We start from the raw sequence: 18,229 nt of genomic DNA, 5'->3' as shown, positions 1-18,229 counted from the left end.
AGACTGACAGTAAGTGCTTATTAAATATGTCCCAAAAAGTGATTTTGAAAGACAGTTTGAAGAAGGGCAATAGAAGGGACTTAAGCAACTTGAAAAGAGAATACCTGCCAAATTATAAATCTCTCTCTCTTTTTATTTTATTTTTTCAGACAGGTCAGGCCATCCTTGAACTAATTGTGTGGCCCAGGGTGGCCTCGAACTCAAGCAATCTTCCTGCCTCAGCCCCCCCAGTGCTGAGGTTACAGGTGTGAGCCACCACGTCTGGCTTCTATCTCTGTAAGAACCAGAACTGAGTCAATGCACTCATTCTCAGTTACAGGTAATTTATTTTTTGTTTCCTGGAAATAAGTGGTTAGATTAGAGTTTCACTGCATAGTTCAGGCTGGCCTTGAACTCATAGGTAGCCCAAGCTGGCCTCAAACTTGTGGCAATCCTCCTGTCTCAGCCTCCCGAGTGCTGGACAGGGACTCGCCACTACACACAGCTGAGGGTTGACTTTCTGAAGTGCGTGGGTCTCTGAAATACATTTTAAAATTTGGTCATTCCTTCGATGAGCCTAAAAGAAGAGGCTAGACTGGACAGTTTGCGGAGGAGGGCCTGAAGGCTACCCCAAGGCTAAGATTAGGTGTGATAGTGGAACAAAAACTGTTCCACAGAAACTGCCAGTGTGAAGGTTGCAGATCACAGCTCGGGAGGATGATGAAGAAACCGGGTGACATTAGAGTGCTATTTTGTTCCACAGGTATTTACTGAATACCTACGGCGTGCCAGACAGTTTTGATGCGAGAGATTCATCAGTAAACCCACCAAAGTCTCTGTTCTCATTGAACTTAATTTTAGCACAGGACCAGAGGTAATATACACATAAACATGCGTATCACATACATACACATGTATACGTGTAGTGGAAAGCTATTTATAAAGCCGAAGGAGAGCAAGGAAGAGGGCTTGAGGGTGACTGCTATTTGAAGAGACCTAGAAGATATGGAGGAGCAAAGCACGCAAGGCAGTTCTCTAATTTTCTAGGCTGCGCAGAGCTAGGTGCACCTCCCAGGAGCCCCGCCCCCTTCTCCGATAGGGTGCAAGGTGCGGTCTCCTAGGAAGCTCCTCCTTCTCCTCCACCCATTGGCAGCCCTTAGGCGGGGCTTCCCGCCCAGCCCTCAGAGCGTTCCGCGCCAAAAGCCGAGCGCACAGCGATCCCAGCATGCCCCTCGTTCTCTCTGGGCGTGGAGAGCTACTCTGGCCGGAGCCAGGCATGCTAGGAAATGTAGTTGGTGTCCACCGCCCGGAGCCTGGGGGGGCGGTAAAAGCTGCCGAGTCCGGTTTCACTTCTGGCACAGGACTTGCAGCCCCGACGGGAGGCCATCCTGAGGAGTAGAGGACAGTCATCCCGAGAACCAGTCAGGGAAGCGTCTGGGCTGCTTGCTCCCGACAAGCGCGCGCAGCTCCTCAGAGCCGTTCCCGCCCCGTCCGACCTGTTCGGCCCGGCCCGACAGTCGGCCCTCACCCACCCCAGCGCTGCTGCCACCTCGCGCTCGGAGGCGTCACGGAACGTGCACTCCCTCCCCCTCCCTTTCCCCCCTCCCGACCTCTCCCTCCTCCCCCTCCCGCGCTGAGTCTCGCAGCAGCCGCCGCAGTCGCTGGAGTAGCCGCCGCCGGAGCCGCGCGCAGCCATGGCTGAGAACCCCGGCTTGGAGAACCACCGCATCAAGAGCTTCAAGAACAAGGGCCGCGATGTAGAAGTAAGTATGCTTCCGCAGTCTGGGCCGGCCCGGTTCGCCCGCCTGCCCACGCGGGCCCGGCGGCGGGAGGGGCGGGGGGGCCAGCTCCGGGCTGGTTCTCGCCGGCTTGCGGTCAGTCGGAGTTGGCCGCCACCTGCGGTCACTGCGGCCCGAGGCTGGGTGGAGTGGGCAGCGGGACGCGAACTGGCCTGCAGGCGCCCTCCGAAGCCGCCGGCGCGGGGACCGGGAAATGCTGAGGCTTTCGGCCCCGTCACGCGGGTGCGGCCTGGTGTCGGGGAGGAAGGGATGTGGAGCTGAGGCGGGGTCCGCGGGCTGCGCAGGCGGGAGCACTGGGATGCTGCCGCCCCGGGCCGCCCACTGCACCCCCGGGGGCCAACCGTGGCTCGCGTCCGTTGTCCGTGCGAGCTTCCGTTCCGCGCAGGCCATTCCGTGCCTTCAGCGCTGCCGCACATGGAGCATGGGCTCTGCCGGTCCCCGTGCCTACCTTCTGCGAGCCGGGCCCAGGCGGGCGGTGGCGGCCCGCAGAGGGGGGGTGGGGAATCTGCCGGTTAACTGACTTGAGGGTGGTGGATGGGGGGAGGGCAGGATGGGCCAAGATCATTTTCTTATATTTCAGTGCTGTTCTTTGGACCAGTCGTGTTGAACTGTTCCAGCTCATGCTCCTGTTCCTGCTGGCATTTGGAGCGAGCTAAAGGTGGACAATAGTTTACCATCTATTGTGTTGAGGCTTTGGAAAAGAGATTATTCCGACCTCTCCTCTTAGGACTTCTTAGCCTGTCTTGGAGTGGAAGTGTGCATAGGATCCTGATTTCTTTGACATGTTTTACTGAAATAAATTGGACACATAGGTTTACAATGTACCTCATGCATCAAGGTGTTAGATAGATCTCCCAAGTGGTTGCAAAACTGTAAACAGTCATTGTGATCACTCCATTCCTTGTACTTAGCATGTTGCCATTGTCTCATTAAGGTGACATTAGCAGATACTATGTGCAAACTCGGCTTATTGAGACAGCGCTAGAGGTCTCTCTGCAGCTACTAAAAGCAACGAAGAACCTTACAATTCATAAACTTCACTGGGACCCTGACCTCTGTATTTGATAGAGAGAAAATGGTTTTGAGTCCCCACCATTCTTTTCTAATACTAGGTGCCATGATTTGCAATTCTGTAATTTTTGCCAGAGGGCTAGTGTTTATTTTATCCAATCTTAAAAAGAGGAGTCAGTGAGGTAAATATACTGTTCAGCGTTCTGTTTTGTGGAGAAACAAACTCAGGCCATTTTCCAGAGCTACAAAATTAAATACTAATTGGGAAAAATCTAGAGGAATATCTGTGGAATTCCTACGAGTGAAGCCAATAAAGGTCATTTATCTCTGTCTTGATCATGCTTAAATTTCATTTGTGAGAAATAGTTGTAACCAAAAGTGAAACTTAGAGGAGCAAGGAATTTTGGAACTGCCTCCTGTTATTGATCTACTTGATGACCAGTTAATTTTGAACTTTTTCTGCTAGTAATTTTTCTTGAATCCTACACTTATTATAAAGCAAAACTTACATAGTTTGAAAAATATTCATTGTTTGTTACAGAAAAACTAATAGCATTCTTTTACTCTTGGATATTGGTACAGCTTTTTGTCTTATTTCCCTGTATTAATGTGTTCTGGGAGCTTAGTGATATCTACTAAGCACTCTTGCATGTAACAGGTACACAGCAAATACTTGCTGATGACCAGAATGTGATCAGTGACTTCTGGATATATGGTTGCTAAGGCATTCAGCCTGATAGTGGTCACAATAGTACATTTCCCAGGACATAGGAGGATAACTAAGACATGAAATAGCAGATATTCAACTGGTAGTTCTGTGGAGCAGACAGTATGCTACACTGACAGTTTTATCATATCTCATATATCCTTAAAGCAACTTTAGGTATGGCTTTATCCCTGCTTTACATGAGAAAAGTACTGTAGATGCAGGCTCTCAGCATGTTTATGTAGTCTGCACAAATCACGTGGTTGCTATGAGCATTCACTCACTGTCTATTGGGTGTCTAACAATGTTAGATTCTAGGGATACAAAAAAAAGAATAAGATTGTATACCACAAGGGGTTTATAATGTAATGGGAGTGACAATTACAATGCAGTAAATACATCAATAAGTATTATAATATAGGTATTCTGAAAATGCATGAGAAGACCATAACTTGAAGTTACTAAGTGGTCAGGGTCCTTGCCTGGTTGATTCTTTATGGATGAATGGGATGCTTTCACTCTGACCCTGAAGAGTGAACATTAACCTGGGAAGAGCAAAAGAAGGGGCGAAGGAAGGAAGGAAGGGAGGAAGGAAGGAAGGGGCATTTCAGATTTGAGAGAGCACTCACTGATTGAGGAGTCCTGAGAGAATGCAGTAAGGTGGTGAGGTTGGGGAGAGGGCTGGATTGCTAGAGATATGACCAAAGGGAAATCTGGGGTCAAATCTGATCAAGGATCTTTATTATAAATTTAGACATAATTAAGACTAGATACCTATCTAATTTAGTTTTATCCATTAGAAACTATTACATTAGAACTGTACTTGGGGCTGGAAATTTAGCTCAGTGGTGCTGCCACCTCCCTCGCAAGTGCAAGGTCCTGAGTTCAATCCCCGGTACCAAAAAAAAAAAAAAAAAATGAAAAGAAAAAAAAGAACTCTACTGCAGTTTAGCTCTGTGACTAAGTAGTTGTGATTATTAGTAAGATTCATTTTGATATCATTCTCTTTTCACATGTAGGATAGACACAAGATAAAACAAATTACATGACCAGATGACATACAAATTAGGTGCAAGAATAAAATATATTATTTTCTAAAGAAAATAAAAGGGTAGAGTTATGCAAGGGGATTGTGAATAGAGAGTTGAAGAAGAAAAATCATTTCATAATCATTCACTCAAGAATGACTTTAGAGGAGGGCCTTTTAAGAGGTTTTGGAGGAAAAAGTAAGATTGGTGAATCTTACAGGAAGTTTTACCAAGCTTGAAGGGACCACATGAAAATTTAGAGAATAAAGATTATTCAGACGAAAAAGAAGTCATTAGGTTAAGGAGTGAGTTCTTGTGTAGGTCTAAGAGTATGTTTTACAGCAGAGTTGCTTGGAAGGTTTTACTTGATAGGAAGAGTCTGAGGAATTTATTTCAGAGCAAAGTGGTGGTGTAACATGATTAGAGCAGTGGAAAAAGATGACAGGACAGTAATATGTAGAATTAGTCTGGAGGAATAGTACTATTATCTGGTCTGCAAGGAGAAATTTTTTGAAAGGTTGAGACTGGAATTAGCCACAACCTGGAAGGAGAATTTGATGATCCTCCTACACCCATTTCTTGTTCTTACTTTTCTGTGTGAACCTTACAGAATGGGATAAAGGTTATCCTGAGGTTTAAATGGAGGAAGGTGCATGAATAGTTAATCACTCGTTGCCATTTGTAGTTGGGGTGGGGGAATGGATTTTGTAGCTAAATCTAGGAAGCACATAGTGAAAAGGAAACTTTAATTACCTTTGTTCTGAAATGTGTGTTTTTCATTTAAGGCACTGCTTCTTAAGCTTGTTCCTTTTATTTATTTATTTTTGGTACCAGGGATCGAACTCAGGTCCTTGCACCTGCACAGCAGGCGGCGAAACCACTGAGCTAAATCCCTGGCCCAAGCTTGTTCCTTTTAAAGAAAAAAATTTAACTTTTAAAATATACTTATGGAAAAGTGTGCAAAATAGAAATACTCTGTTTAATAAATACTTTAAAAACAAACACTCAGGTAATTGCCATCCAAGTTAACTTTCTTAACATTTAAGTGTTTACAATGCACTAGTGTTAAGAACTTTGTGGATTATTTATTTAATCTTCACAACAGTCCTATGAGGTAGGTACTATTATTATCCCCATTTACTAATGAGGAAAGAAGGCCCACAACTCTTAAGTAACTAGCCACATGTAGTGTGACACAGCCTAGGCTTATATCCGAGCATGATGAATTGAAAGCCAGAACTCCTGCTCACTCTGCTGTCCTCCACAGGGCCAGGGTTGAGGGGTGTCCTAAGACTTGACATATATGAAACATATCTGAAAGTTAGTAAACTGGGAACATACTGGAAATCTTGACTATATCATAGAAACTCCTAGTTTGATACTTTAAAGCCTTGCTGATAAAATTTTTTTGATATACTATTTATTATTTTTTCCTGGTACTGGATTCTTTGCACTAAGCTATATCCTCAGCCATTTTTTGTTTTGAGATGGGTCTTTCTAAGATGCGCAGGTTGGGCTTGAGCTTGTGATCCTCTTGTCTCTACCTCTCAGAGTGCTGGGATTTTTTCCCTGTTTTATTAGGACAGGGTCTTGCTATATAGTTGAGGCTGGTCTTGAAATCACTATGCAGCTGGCCTTAAACCTGTGGCCATACTCCTGCCTCTGCCTCCTGAGTACTGGGATTACAGGCTTGTACCACCAGCACCACCAGCTCAGATACAGTTTTAATGGTACTAATGGCTCCAGCCATTCTAGTGCATTTCCCGCTTCCTAATTGATAAAACATGAAGTTTTTCAGGAATCTGTATGTCATAGCAAATACACTGTAGTTTCCTTGAAGTCACTAACAGAGCGTATATTCTTTTCTGCTTCTAACTCTTGGATTACTATATTTTAGTTGGCTTTGCAACTCTTCTTCCTATCCATTGAGTAGACCTTTTCTTGCTTATATCAGTAGCTCCCTTAGCTTTAACATTTCAATGTGTGTGTGGGGGGGCTTCTATCTGTTTTAGTCATCTGCTGAAAATTTTTCACATGAACATTTTAACAGCTTCTCAAGCTCAATGTGTTTAAAGCCATGTTCTGCCTTTGTTTTGTTTTTTTCTGTTTATGGTGTCATTGCCCTGTGACCTGAATTCGAAACTTGAGAGCCTTCTTGGACTCCGTCATCTTCCACATGTAGTCAGATGTCAGTCATGTAGCTTGAATCTCTGTGCTCTTTGGATTTGGCTCTGCCTCTCTATTCCTTTGCTTCTAGTCTTCTTTAGGCCTTATTACTTGGCACCTGGCAGTTAAAAATTTGGCTCCAAAATAGTGTTCTTCCTCTAGTTTATGAAATTTTTCAGGGAGCCCTATGCTTGATAATTTCTTCAGCTTCAATCTTCCTTCTCCACTCGCCCACCCCTTTAAGCTCTAGCAACCCAGAACTTCTTATTCGCTTATACATAATCTGAGATCTCACCCTCCCCTCCTTGCCAGGGCTATTTCTAATCTCAGGACTGTCCTGCTGACTGGAATATCTCCCTGCCTCCTGTCGCCTGGCTAATTTGCATTCCTTTTAAATGTATAACTCTAGGTTGGGTACCTTTCTTCTCTCCTGAAAGAACTCTGGGTATATCTTTCTCATTGTAGTTATTGCAATATATATTAGTAATGTATTTTGTTTTTGCTAGTTGTGAGCTTTTTGAGGGCACAGACTCTACATCTTCATTGTCTGCTACTTAGTATAGAGGCTAAAGTAAACACTAAATATTCCTTGAATAAATACATGCATATTAGGTACCATTGGACAGTAACTGGACACTGTCTCAAAAAAAACCTTTTTGTTTTATTATTTGTTTAGAAGGATGGGAATGAGTGTAGGCCAAATTGAAGAAATGAAAGCCAAAGAGACTTAGGGACCTGGCCAGGAAATTAAATGAAGGAGCCTAGGACAAGGAGAAGGTTGTTATGAAGTAACAGATATAAGTCATGGTCAGTTCTTGAAAGGGTCTCAGGTAGAAAGGACGTGAACAAATATAGACAGAAGTGAGCATGAACTGCACCAGGAAAACTATTAACAGATTGTGCCTAGCGGTCTCTATTTTTTTTGACAAAGTTGTCTTCAGAGTGTGAAGGGTCTGAGAGAGGCAATGCTTGAAGGAAAGGTACTGTGGGGGAATGCAAAACAGAACCTGTCTAGGAATGGGGCCCAGCTGAGGATTAAGTACAGATGGTCCTTAAGTTAAAATTTTTTAATTTGCAATTTTCTGACTTTATTATGGTACAAAAGTAATATATGCCACAAATTTTTAATCTGAATCTTTTCCCAAGTCAGAGAAACACAGAACAGTGATAGCCCAGTCAAGCTGTGCAGCTCCTTTTTGGCCATGTGATCATGAGGAGCTGTAACCTACTTCCAGTGCAGTGTTGGGCAAGCCTATGGCACGTGTGCCACAGCAGGCTGTTTGTTATCACTGAAAGCTCTAAAAAGTTCACCATCACTCTCTATTGTGTGTGTTGCTCAGCTCTGGATGCTCACTGCTTAGGTATGTTCATTTTTGACTTAGAATATTTTCAGTTTACAATGGGTTTATGAGGATGTAATCCTGTGTTAAGCAGAGGAACATTTGTTATTTTGGCTGCATGAGTACTTTTTAGTTGATTGTGTCAAATATAGCCGTGAATGAGCATTCTGGATTATAGTTAGGATTGTTAAACTAAATTAAAAATGTAGAAGTCATTCATTTAGCCAAATTTTTAAAACAACAACAAAAATGAACTAGCAGGAATATTGGAATTTAATGATTCCCATTCCTTTTTTCCCTTCCACAGATATGAGAACTTAGGGCAGAGAGAAATAATGGTAGTTATTCATTCCCCTAATTGGTAGCCAAGTTTCCTGATTTCAGAGTATCGAAAATACTTGTTTTTAGAAAACTTTAAATATATATAAAAGTAGAATAATATACTGAAATCCTATAATGTACCATTTTATTACATTATAATTTATGGACAGTTTTTTCATTCATATCTGTATCTACTTATGTCTAGATTTCTTTTTTTTTTTGGCTGTACCAGGGATCCAACTCAGGACCTTGCACTTGTGAGGCAGGCACAGTGCCACTGAGCTAAATCCCCGGCTCCATTAGAGGGTTTTTTTTTTAATGTCTAGATTATTGTAAAGTGTGATCTAACAGTGTTTCATCTGCAAATATTTTAACATACTGTATATGCTTAAAAGGTAAGGCATATGATATTCTCAGTGTTTTTTTTTTTCTTTTGAAGCATAACTTACAAGGTTGTTATTCCACTTGAAAACCCAAATAATTGTCATATAAATTAAATACCCATTTTAAAGTACAGTGTAGAAGTGGTGTTTCACACACCTGGTGTTTTTACCTTGCAATGTCATATCAAGACTGTATTTTTCAGGCCAGAGATTTAGCTCAGTGGCACTGTGCCTGCCTTGCAGGAGCAAGGTCCTGAGTTTGATCCCTGGTACCAAAAAAAAAAGACTATATTTTTCAAACAAAAGTTATTGGGAAAGGCCCTTGAGTTCCTGCTTCCAAAAACTCTGGAAACAAAATTGACTGAAATGAAGTCATTTGGAAAGAGGCCCTTGATCCTAGACAGATCCCGTTTGCATTCCTCAAAGTACCTTTCCTCAAGTACCTGCCACATAACTTTTAGACCAAAATGAACATTGCTGGTCAGTTATTTGTATTTGAGATGTGATATAGGAAACTGATAATATTTTAAGTATTTTTTTTCTTCTCAACAAAGGAATAATCTCTCCTTGATGATATTATGTGGTTAATTTTTTAACTTCCAGAGATAATAGAAGTTATTACTGAATTAATGGACTTTTTGTAAATAAAGGCATCTTCATTTCAGATAGTGATTTTTTTTTTAAATGGAAATGACTAGGGAATACCATGTTACTTTGGGTCTCTGATGTATTCCAGTTGACTTCAGAAACTTAACAAAGTTTTCTTATCAGATGCATATAGAATCATTAGAATGGTAGAGGGACAAAGTGAGACAGCTGTGAATTTGTGCTCCTGAGCCTCTTATATTGAAACAGTGTATACTCTTTTGCAATTGGAGTCTCAGAATCACAAAAGAGGTAGAGAGCCAACTCTAGGATATTTTTGTCATGTTTATGGTGGATATTAAGATAAACACCTTCCTTATCTTTAAGATAATAGACTGATGGGAGAAAGCTGAGTTGATGAGTATGAAGGTAACTGGGCCTGGATTAAAATAATTAATTAGATAAAACTTATATGTTCATCTCAACATTTGAATCTTCAAGAAAAAAAGGAATTACGCAGTCTGAGAAGTATGGCCATGTTAGCTAAATCTTTTTCAATTTTGTGAAATGGTTTTTAACTGTGGCACCTAGTATTTTAAACAAAGGTCAGAAAAACACAGGAAAAGGATTAAAGTGTATTTTTATTGAATAGTTTTGTTTTTTGTTTTGTTTTGCTTGTTTTTTGAGACAGGGTCTTGCTATGCACTTCAGGCTGGCTTTGAACTTGCCATGAAGCCCACTCGAGCCTCAAACTCACGGTGATCCTATTGTTTTAGCCTCCAGAGTAGAGACTGAGAGTAGCTGTGACTACTGGTGTGCACTACTATGCCTGTCTTTAATTGCATATTTTGGGAATGGTACTTGATAACATTTATTAGTGTAGTAATCCATTAGTAGTTAAGTATACACTTACTATACCTCTGTTTTCTCTCCTTACTATTATTTAAAAGTTAAAATTTTTTAGCAGGAAGGAGTTGAAAATAAATGATTCTAAATGTGAAAATCTTAGCATTCAGATATATTCACAAATCTTAAGGAGGACGTTTATCATCTGTTAATTCCCAAGTAGGATTACCTTATTTCATGCTAGAAATGTAAATTTACTCCTGTGTAATGAGAATAAATTCTCACTGACTAAAATCCTTAAGCAGAAGTGAAGATCATTTAACATGTTTCCTCACTCCTTTGAGCAATTTTTTTTTTTTTTTTGGTACCGGAGATTGAATTTAGGACCTTGCGGCTGCAAGGTAGGCGCGGTGCCACTGAGCAAAATGCCCAGCCCTCCTTTGGGCAATTTGTTAGTAACAATAGTGTGGTCTTTGGTTCTGTGTTGAGTTCTGGGCATGTTATTTTTGCTTGGAATAAAGGAATTGGTACTTGTACACTAAAGTTCTGCAATGACTGGGTGTTTGCTTTTGTTTTCTAACTCTTTTGGATGTGGGTCTAATTTTCTGTATTCTCTTGAGCTTTTGAAACATTGGAAAAGTGGGAGAGTTGAGAGATTTAGAGCTAAATTAATCCAGTTTTGAAGTACAAAGGGAAAAGGTACACGAGGTTTAGAGTGTGATTATGGTGTAGTGCAAACAGGATTGTCCTTGAAAATGACTCACCCCAAGTTCAGATTGAACAAACATGTATTGTGCAAACTACCTTTTTTCAATATTGTGGAGAATAGGGAAATAAACATGAATGAAACAAGATCCCTGCATTCAAGGGGCATTTAATCTAATAATGTAAATAATACAGCTCTCAGTAACTGTAAGATGGTATGTGTAGTTTAATGAAAATGAAGGTGGTTTGGGAACATAGAAGGATAGATGTGAATTACAGAATCTGAGCTTAGGGAAGGCTTCATAATGGAGATGACATGAACTGGGACTTGAAGTTGTGTGGCTAGACTAAAGTCTGTAGATTAGAATAGCACAGATAAATTTTTTTCTTATGCTAGTTTGCTGGGAACAGTGCACAGCCATGTAGATGAAGTTCCCTCAGGTTTGTCTTGGTGATCCCAAGAATTAGCATGGGAGCCTTATTCGATCAGTTTTTAATCTGATATGCCTTCCAGAGGGTGGTCAGCTGGGGACTTGGGTGGTGGAGCCCATGCCCATGCAGCCTTACACCTTTGTATAATAAACATTTTCTGTGTAGGCCAGGATTTGAAAAAGAGTGGGAAGCACTCTTTTAGTTCAATTAATGACTGTGATTGTTGCCAAGTATTAAATTCTAGTATAACTATAGCATCTAGGGAACCGCATTCATCTGGCTTGAAATTACCTTTTTTTTTTCTTCACTGGTTGTATTTAAGAGAAGAAATTGGAGTCTCAGCTGACTTGTGTCAACGAAAGGGACTAAGATGACTCTAGGAAATGAATAGTATGGGTACTGTAGACATTCAGAATATGGTTCCTTTTGTTTTCATAAGGTAGCAAATATCTGGTGCTTAGAGTTGTTTTAGGGAGAGATTCCGCAGCTTCCTGTTCTTCAGTTCTGCCTACCAGACTTTTTTTTTTTTTTTTGGTACATTTTAAGTATACATTTATGTTTCTCATTGGGAACTTATACCTTTATATGACATATCTTGGTTCTTATTTTTTCCCCATTCCCTGCACTCCCTTCACCCCTCCACCCTTCCCTATTTACAAAAACTTTGTTTCTATTTTTTCCATTTCTCATAATTTTTCCTTTCCCTTCTTTCCTTTCCCCTACCCCTCCCACTTCCCCTACCCCTTTGGACCTTTTCTTCCTGTTTCGCATTATCATTTATTCATTTTAATCATTGGTACATTTTAGGTATACAATATAATAACATTCATCATTTGAAATTTGCACCTTTACATAATCTCTCTTGGTTCTTATTTTTCCCCATTCCTCCACCCTCCTTTCAACCCCTCATTACTCCCTATTTACAAAGACTTTGTTTCCATTTTTCCATTTTCTCATATTAATTCCATTCTCTTCTTTCCTTTCCCCTACCCCTCCCATTTCCTGTTCCCCCTTGCCCCTTTTCTTCCTAGTTCACATTATCTATTATACCTTTTAGTCCTTATTTACACTTTCTCACACTAGAGAAACTAGTCGACATTTACACATGTGTGTCCTATTTATTTCACTTAAGAGTATCGCCTCAGTGTGCATCCATTTAGCTATAAATGCCTTTAATTTCTCGTTTTTTAAGGCTGAGTAGTACTCCATTTTATAAAAAACCACATTTTCTGTATCCAGTCTCCAGTTGATGGGCATTTGGACTGTTTCCAAGTTTTAGCTATTACAAATTGTGCTGCTGTGAACATGGGTGCATATATATCATTGGCATATGATTCTTTTAATTCTTTGGGGAAGATACCCAGCAGAGGAATAGCTAGGTCAAATGGGACTTCCAGTCGTAGTTTGAGGTATCTCCATACTGATTTCCACAGTGGTTGCACCAGTCGACCCTCGCACCAGCAGTGGATTTCACCACAGCCCCGCCAGCATTTATTATTGGTTGATTTCATGATAGCAGCTATTCTTTCTGGAGTGAGGTGGAATCTCAGCATTGTTTTCATTTGCATCTCTGGAATGACCAGTGATGGTGAACATTTTTTCATATATTTATTTGCTGTTTCTACTTCTTGGTCTGAGAAATGTGTGTTCATTTCAGATGCCCATTTTTAGATTGCATCTTTAAATCTTGGAGGTCTGATCTTTTTAAGTTCTTTATAGATTCGAGATAGTAGGCCTTTTTCTGAGGAAGAGCAGGTGCAGATTTTTTCCCACATTGTGGGTTGTCTCTTCACACTGCTGGTGGTTTCCCTTGCTGTGCAGAAGCTTTGAGATCCCACTTGTTGATTGTGCTAGATCACGGGCAACTGAGGTTTTGTTCATAAAATCTTTTCCTATGCCAAATCTTCAAGAGTTCTACCTAACCTCTGTTCCAGCCGGTTCAGCATTTCTGTTTTAATATTTAGATCTTTAATCCATCTTGATTTTAGTTTAGTGCATGGTGAGAGTTATAGGTCTAGTTTTAGTCTTTGGCAAGTGGAAACACAATTTTTCCAGCACCATTTATTAAAGAGGCTATCTTTCTTCCAGTGAGAGTGTTTGCCTCCTTTATTGAGGACAAGATGTCTGAGTGTGTCTGGAGTTGTTTCTGCATCTTCTAATCTGTTCCACTGGTGCTCATGTCTGTTTCTTTGCCAGTACCATGCTGTTTTTATTACAGTAGCTTTGTAGTATAGTTTCAAGTTGGGGATTGTGATGCCCCCTGCCATGTCTCTGTTACCTAGGATTGCTTTTGCTTTTCTGGGTCTTTTCTTGTTCCAAATGAATTTTTGGATTGTTTTCTCAAGGTCTGTGAAGTATGCTGTTGGGATTTCAATTGGGATTGCATTGAATCTATATAGCAGTTTTAAATCTATATAGCAGTTTTGGAAGTATGGCCATTTTCACTAAATTGATCCTTCCTACCCAGGAGCAGGAGATGTCTTTCCATTTTCTTTTTTTTTTTTTTCCCGGTACGGGGGATTGAACTCTGGACCTTGCACTTGCGAGGCAGGCGGTGGCGCCACTGAGCTAAACCCCCAGCTCCATTTTCTGATATCATCTTCAGTCTCTTTTCAGAGTGCTTTAGTTTTCAGAGAAGAGGGCTTTGATTTCTTTCGTTAGGTTGATTCCTAGGTATTTCAGTTTTTTGGATGCTATTGTGAAAGGAATTATTTGCCCTATTTCTCTCTCAGTGAGTCTGTTGTTCATGTAGAGGAAAGCTATTGATTTTTGTATGTTGACCTTGTATCCAGCTACTTGACTGAATTTGGTTATTAAGTCTAGAAGACTTTTGGTAGAGTTCTTGGGGTCTCCTATATAGAGTGTCATATCATCTGCAAATAATGAAAATTTGACTTCTTCATTTCCTATCGTTATTCCTTTTATTTCTTTCTCTTGTCTAATTGCCATGGCTAATGTTTCCAAAACTATATTGAACAAGAGTGGTGACAGTGGACATCCTTGTCTTGTTCCTGATTTTAGTGTGAAGGATTTCAGTTTTTGACCATTTAGTATGATACTGGCTGTTGGTTTTTCATAGATAGCTTTTATCAGATTGAGGTAGAGACCATCGATTCCAATTTTTTGTACAGGTTTTTATCATAAATGTGTGTTCAATTTTGTCAAATGCTTTTATTGCATCTGTGGAGATAATCATATGGTTTTTGACCTTGGCTGTATTGATATAGTGTATTACATTGATTTGTGTATGTTGAATCATTCCTGCATCCCTGGGATGAATGCCACTTGGTCAGGATGTATGATCTTCTTGATGATCTTCTGCAGTCTCTTTGCCAATATCTTATTAAGGATTTTTGCATCTATGTTCGTTAGTGAGATTGGCCTATAATTCTCTTTTTCGTTTGGGTGTTTCTCTGCTTTGGGGATCAAGGTGATGCTTGGTTCCAGGAATGAATTTGGGAGTATTGCTTCCCTTTCAATTTCATTGAAGAATTTAAACAGTAGTGGCAGTAGTTCCTCTCTAAATGTCTTGTAGAATTCAGCAGTGAAGCCATCAAGACCTGGGCTTTTCTTAGTTGGTAAGTTTTTAATTACATTTTCAATTTCATTGGTTGATATTGGGTTGTTTAGAACATTTAGGTCTTTCGAAGAACCAACTCTTGGCTTCATTTATTTTTTGTATTGTTCTCTTAGTCTCCGTTGCATTGATTTCTGCTCTAATCTTTATAATTTCCTCCCTTGTACGAGCTTTGGGTTTGTCCTGCTCTTCTTTTTCTAGAAGCTTGACGTTGAGCATCAGGTTGTTTAAGTGGGCTCGCTCTGTTTTCCTAATATAAGTATTCACTCCTGTGAATTTCCCTCTTAAGGCTGCTTTCATTGTGTCCCATAGATTCCGATATGTTGTATTGTCATTGTCATTTAATTGAAGGAACTGTCTGATTTCTTGATTTCCTCTGTGACCCATTGGTTATTCAGAAGTGTGTTGTTCAATTTCCATGTGTTTATGAAGTTTTTGTGGTTTCTTTTGCTATGGATCTCCAATTTCATTGCACTATGGTCTGATAGTATACAGGGGATAACTTCAGTTCCTTTGAATTTATTTAAACATGTTTTGTGAGCGAGTATTTGGTCTGTTTGGAGAGTGATCCGTGTGCAGCTGAAAAGAATGTGTATTCTGATTTTGTGGGGTGGAACACTCTGTAAACATTTGTTAAGTTCATTTGTTCAAGAGTTCAATTAAGTTCTAGTATTTCATTACTTATTTCTTGTCTAGTTGACCTATCTGTTTGTGATAGTGGGCTGTTGAGGTCCCCCACTACAATTGTATTTGTGCATATATGACTTTTCATGTCCGTTAGTATTTGTTTTATATAGTTGGGCACACTACTGTTTGGTACGTAGATATTTATGATTGTCATCTCTTCCTCTTGGATTGTTCCCTTTACAAGGATATAGTATCCTTCTTTGTCTCTCTTAATCAGTGTTGGTTTGAAATCTACATGATCTGCAAAGAAGATAGCTACTCCTGCTTTTTTTCAGTTCCTATCACATGGAGTATTGTTTTCCACCCTTTAACTTTCAGTCTGTGAGTTTCATTTTGAGTTAAGTGTGTTTCTTGTATGCAGCATATTGTTGGATCTTGCTTCTTGACCCATTCTGCCAGTCTGTTTCTTTTGATTGGTGAATTGAGACCATTAACATTGATGGTTATAACTGATACATGTTGAGTTATCATTGTCATGGCTTTTTCGTTTTGTTGTATTCTCCCCCTTTACATTTAATTTCTTGTCGCGCCCAGTGGGTTCATTCTGCTTTGCTTCCTGGGGTTGTGATCCACATTGTCTTTTCCTAGGATATGATTTATGATTTTTTGGAGTGCTGGTTTGGTATTCATGAAGTTCCTCAGGTGCCCTTTGTCATGAAAGTATCTTATTTCTCTATCAATTTTGCAAGATAGTTTTGCAGGGTACATCAATCTGGATTGGAAGCTGTTTTCCTTTAGGGCTTGGAATATGTCACTCCAAGCTCTTCTTGCCTTGAGGGTTTATATTGAGGAACCTGCTGTGATTCTGATGGGTTTTCCTTTGTATGTGGTTTGTTTCTTTTCTCTTAAATGCTTGTAGAGCTTTGTTCTTCTATTTGGTTTTTGGAATTTTAACAATTATATCCCTATGTGTAGATTTTTTTTGATCAAGGGTAGTTGGAGTCCTATATGCCTCACTTATCTGTGTGTCAAGTTCTTTTCCCCTGCTTGGCAAGTTTTCTGCCATCACTTCTGTGAACAGTTTTTTTATGTCATCTGCACTCTCCTGTTTCTTCATTGACTCTAATCAGTCTTATGTTATTCTTGTTTGCATCATCTAGCAGCTGCTGGATTGATTTCTCATGGTCCCTTATAATTTTAAAGCAATTTTTCTTTTCCTAATCACTAATTGCAGTCTTATCTTCTATATCTGAAATTCTGCCCTCACATTGGCTCATTCTGCTATGTAGACTTTCACTGGAGTTTTTGATGATCTGGAAATCTATTTGCATCTGTTTTATGGATTCCATTTGTTTCTTATGTTGGGATTCCATCATGTTCCTCAGCTCCTCTCTAGTTTTATTAATCATGTCTTGCACTACGAGTACAATCTCTGCTGTTATCTGAGAAATTATTTCTGATTTCATTTTTTTCCAGATCCTCTTTTGTTGCCAGTTCAGGAAGTCCAGGTGGTTAAGTATCAGAGTGTTCCATCTCATTTCCCTTTGGGGTTGCTGTAGGTGATCTGGAAGTTTGGTTTTGAGACTTGTTTAGGTGCCTTCTCATTTTGATGGGGGCTGGGGGGGTGCTATTGGCACCCGGAAGCCCCTACCTCTGGACTGGCAGTGAAGACTTTTAATGGTAGTTTGGCTTTATTAACAGTACAGCAAATAAAGTCACCATTTGTTCTTGATTACCATTAGAACATGAAATGAACAAGTACAGCAGCCAAGTAGGTGTCATGTAAACATTATGGTACATTTTATTCACTTATTTACCTATTCACTCTTAAAGGTTTGTTACTTATTGATTGTTTAAAATTTTTTTTAAATTACAGTGTTTATCAACTGCCACCTTGATAACTCAGCTCCAAGTGTACAATTATAGTATTAATAGAACAAAAATTTCATGTTGGTAATTATATATCATAAAATTTATCTTTGTGGCAAAATAATTTAGGAAGGGTTTTAAATAATTGAGTACTTTCCAGTAGAATAGTGAGCATTTTTATAGAGGTAATAACACAAATGTTCAACTTGGTGAGTTTGACAATTACTCTTTTTAATCACTGTTAAAATCAAGATGTTTATTATTTTTGTCTCTCCAAAATATTCCTGCATGTCCCTTTGCAGTAACTTTCTCTTCCTTACAGTCATAGGCAAATACTAATCTTCTTGTCATTATAGATTAGTTTGCCTTTTACAGAATTTTTAAGAAATGTTATAGCATATACTTCATTATGTCTGGCATTTTTTGCTTAATATAACATTATGTTACTGTTTTGTGTACTTGAAGTTCATTCTTTTAATCCCTACTCATACTTCATTGTGAATATACTACAGTTTTTTAATCTATCTTCTATTGTTGAACATTTGAGTTGTTTCCAGTGTGTCAGTTGTGAGTAAATCTATTGTGATTGTTTGTTTACAGGTCTTTGTGTTGTTTTTCTGCAGCATAAATACTGAGGAGTAGAATGCCTAGGTCATTTGGTGTGTGTTAAATTTTATAAGAAACTTTGCAATTGTTTTCCAAAGTGATTGTACTATTTTGCTTTCCCACCATGTGAACACTAGTTGTTTTACATCCTCACCAATAGTTGGTTTTGGCAGTCTTTTAATTTTTGTCATTTTTAGTGAGTGTAATAGAATCTTATTATGGTTTTAAATTTGCTTTTTTGTTTGTTTG

The 18,229-nt window shown here is 39.7% G+C and overlaps 1 protein-coding gene across 4 annotated transcripts in view; it reads left to right on the top strand.

The window, feature by feature from the left end:
• Window positions 1–1,228: 1,228 nt before the first annotated feature.
• Kpna3 (karyopherin subunit alpha 3) overlaps window positions 1,229–18,229 on the top strand; it is a 58,781-nt gene continuing 41,780 nt past the window's right edge. Inside the window, exons 1-2 of one of the 4 annotated variants that reach the window (XM_087197353.1) lie at window positions 1,615–1,742; window positions 2,359–2,436. Coding sequence is in view for 1 of the 4 variants with exons in the window: in XM_004844152.4 (XP_004844209.1) it covers window positions 1,674–1,742 (69 nt within the window). In the remaining 3 variants the exon portion in view is untranslated. Of the gene's footprint in view, window positions 1,743–1,831; window positions 2,001–2,358; window positions 2,437–18,229 lie in introns of those variants that run through there. The other 3 variants (XM_004844152.4, XM_087197352.1, XM_087197351.1) reach the window with 3 other exon arrangements.

The sequence above is a fragment of the Heterocephalus glaber genome, unplaced genomic scaffold, assembly GCF_053883595.1.
Source record: "Heterocephalus glaber isolate CG9 unplaced genomic scaffold, H.glaber_assembly_v1.0 deba00001666, whole genome shotgun sequence".
NCBI classification, from domain to species: domain Eukaryota; kingdom Metazoa; phylum Chordata; class Mammalia; order Rodentia; family Bathyergidae; genus Heterocephalus; species Heterocephalus glaber.
The sequence above is the reverse complement of the archived record's forward strand: the minus strand, read 5'-3'. Positions and strand labels throughout refer to the sequence as shown.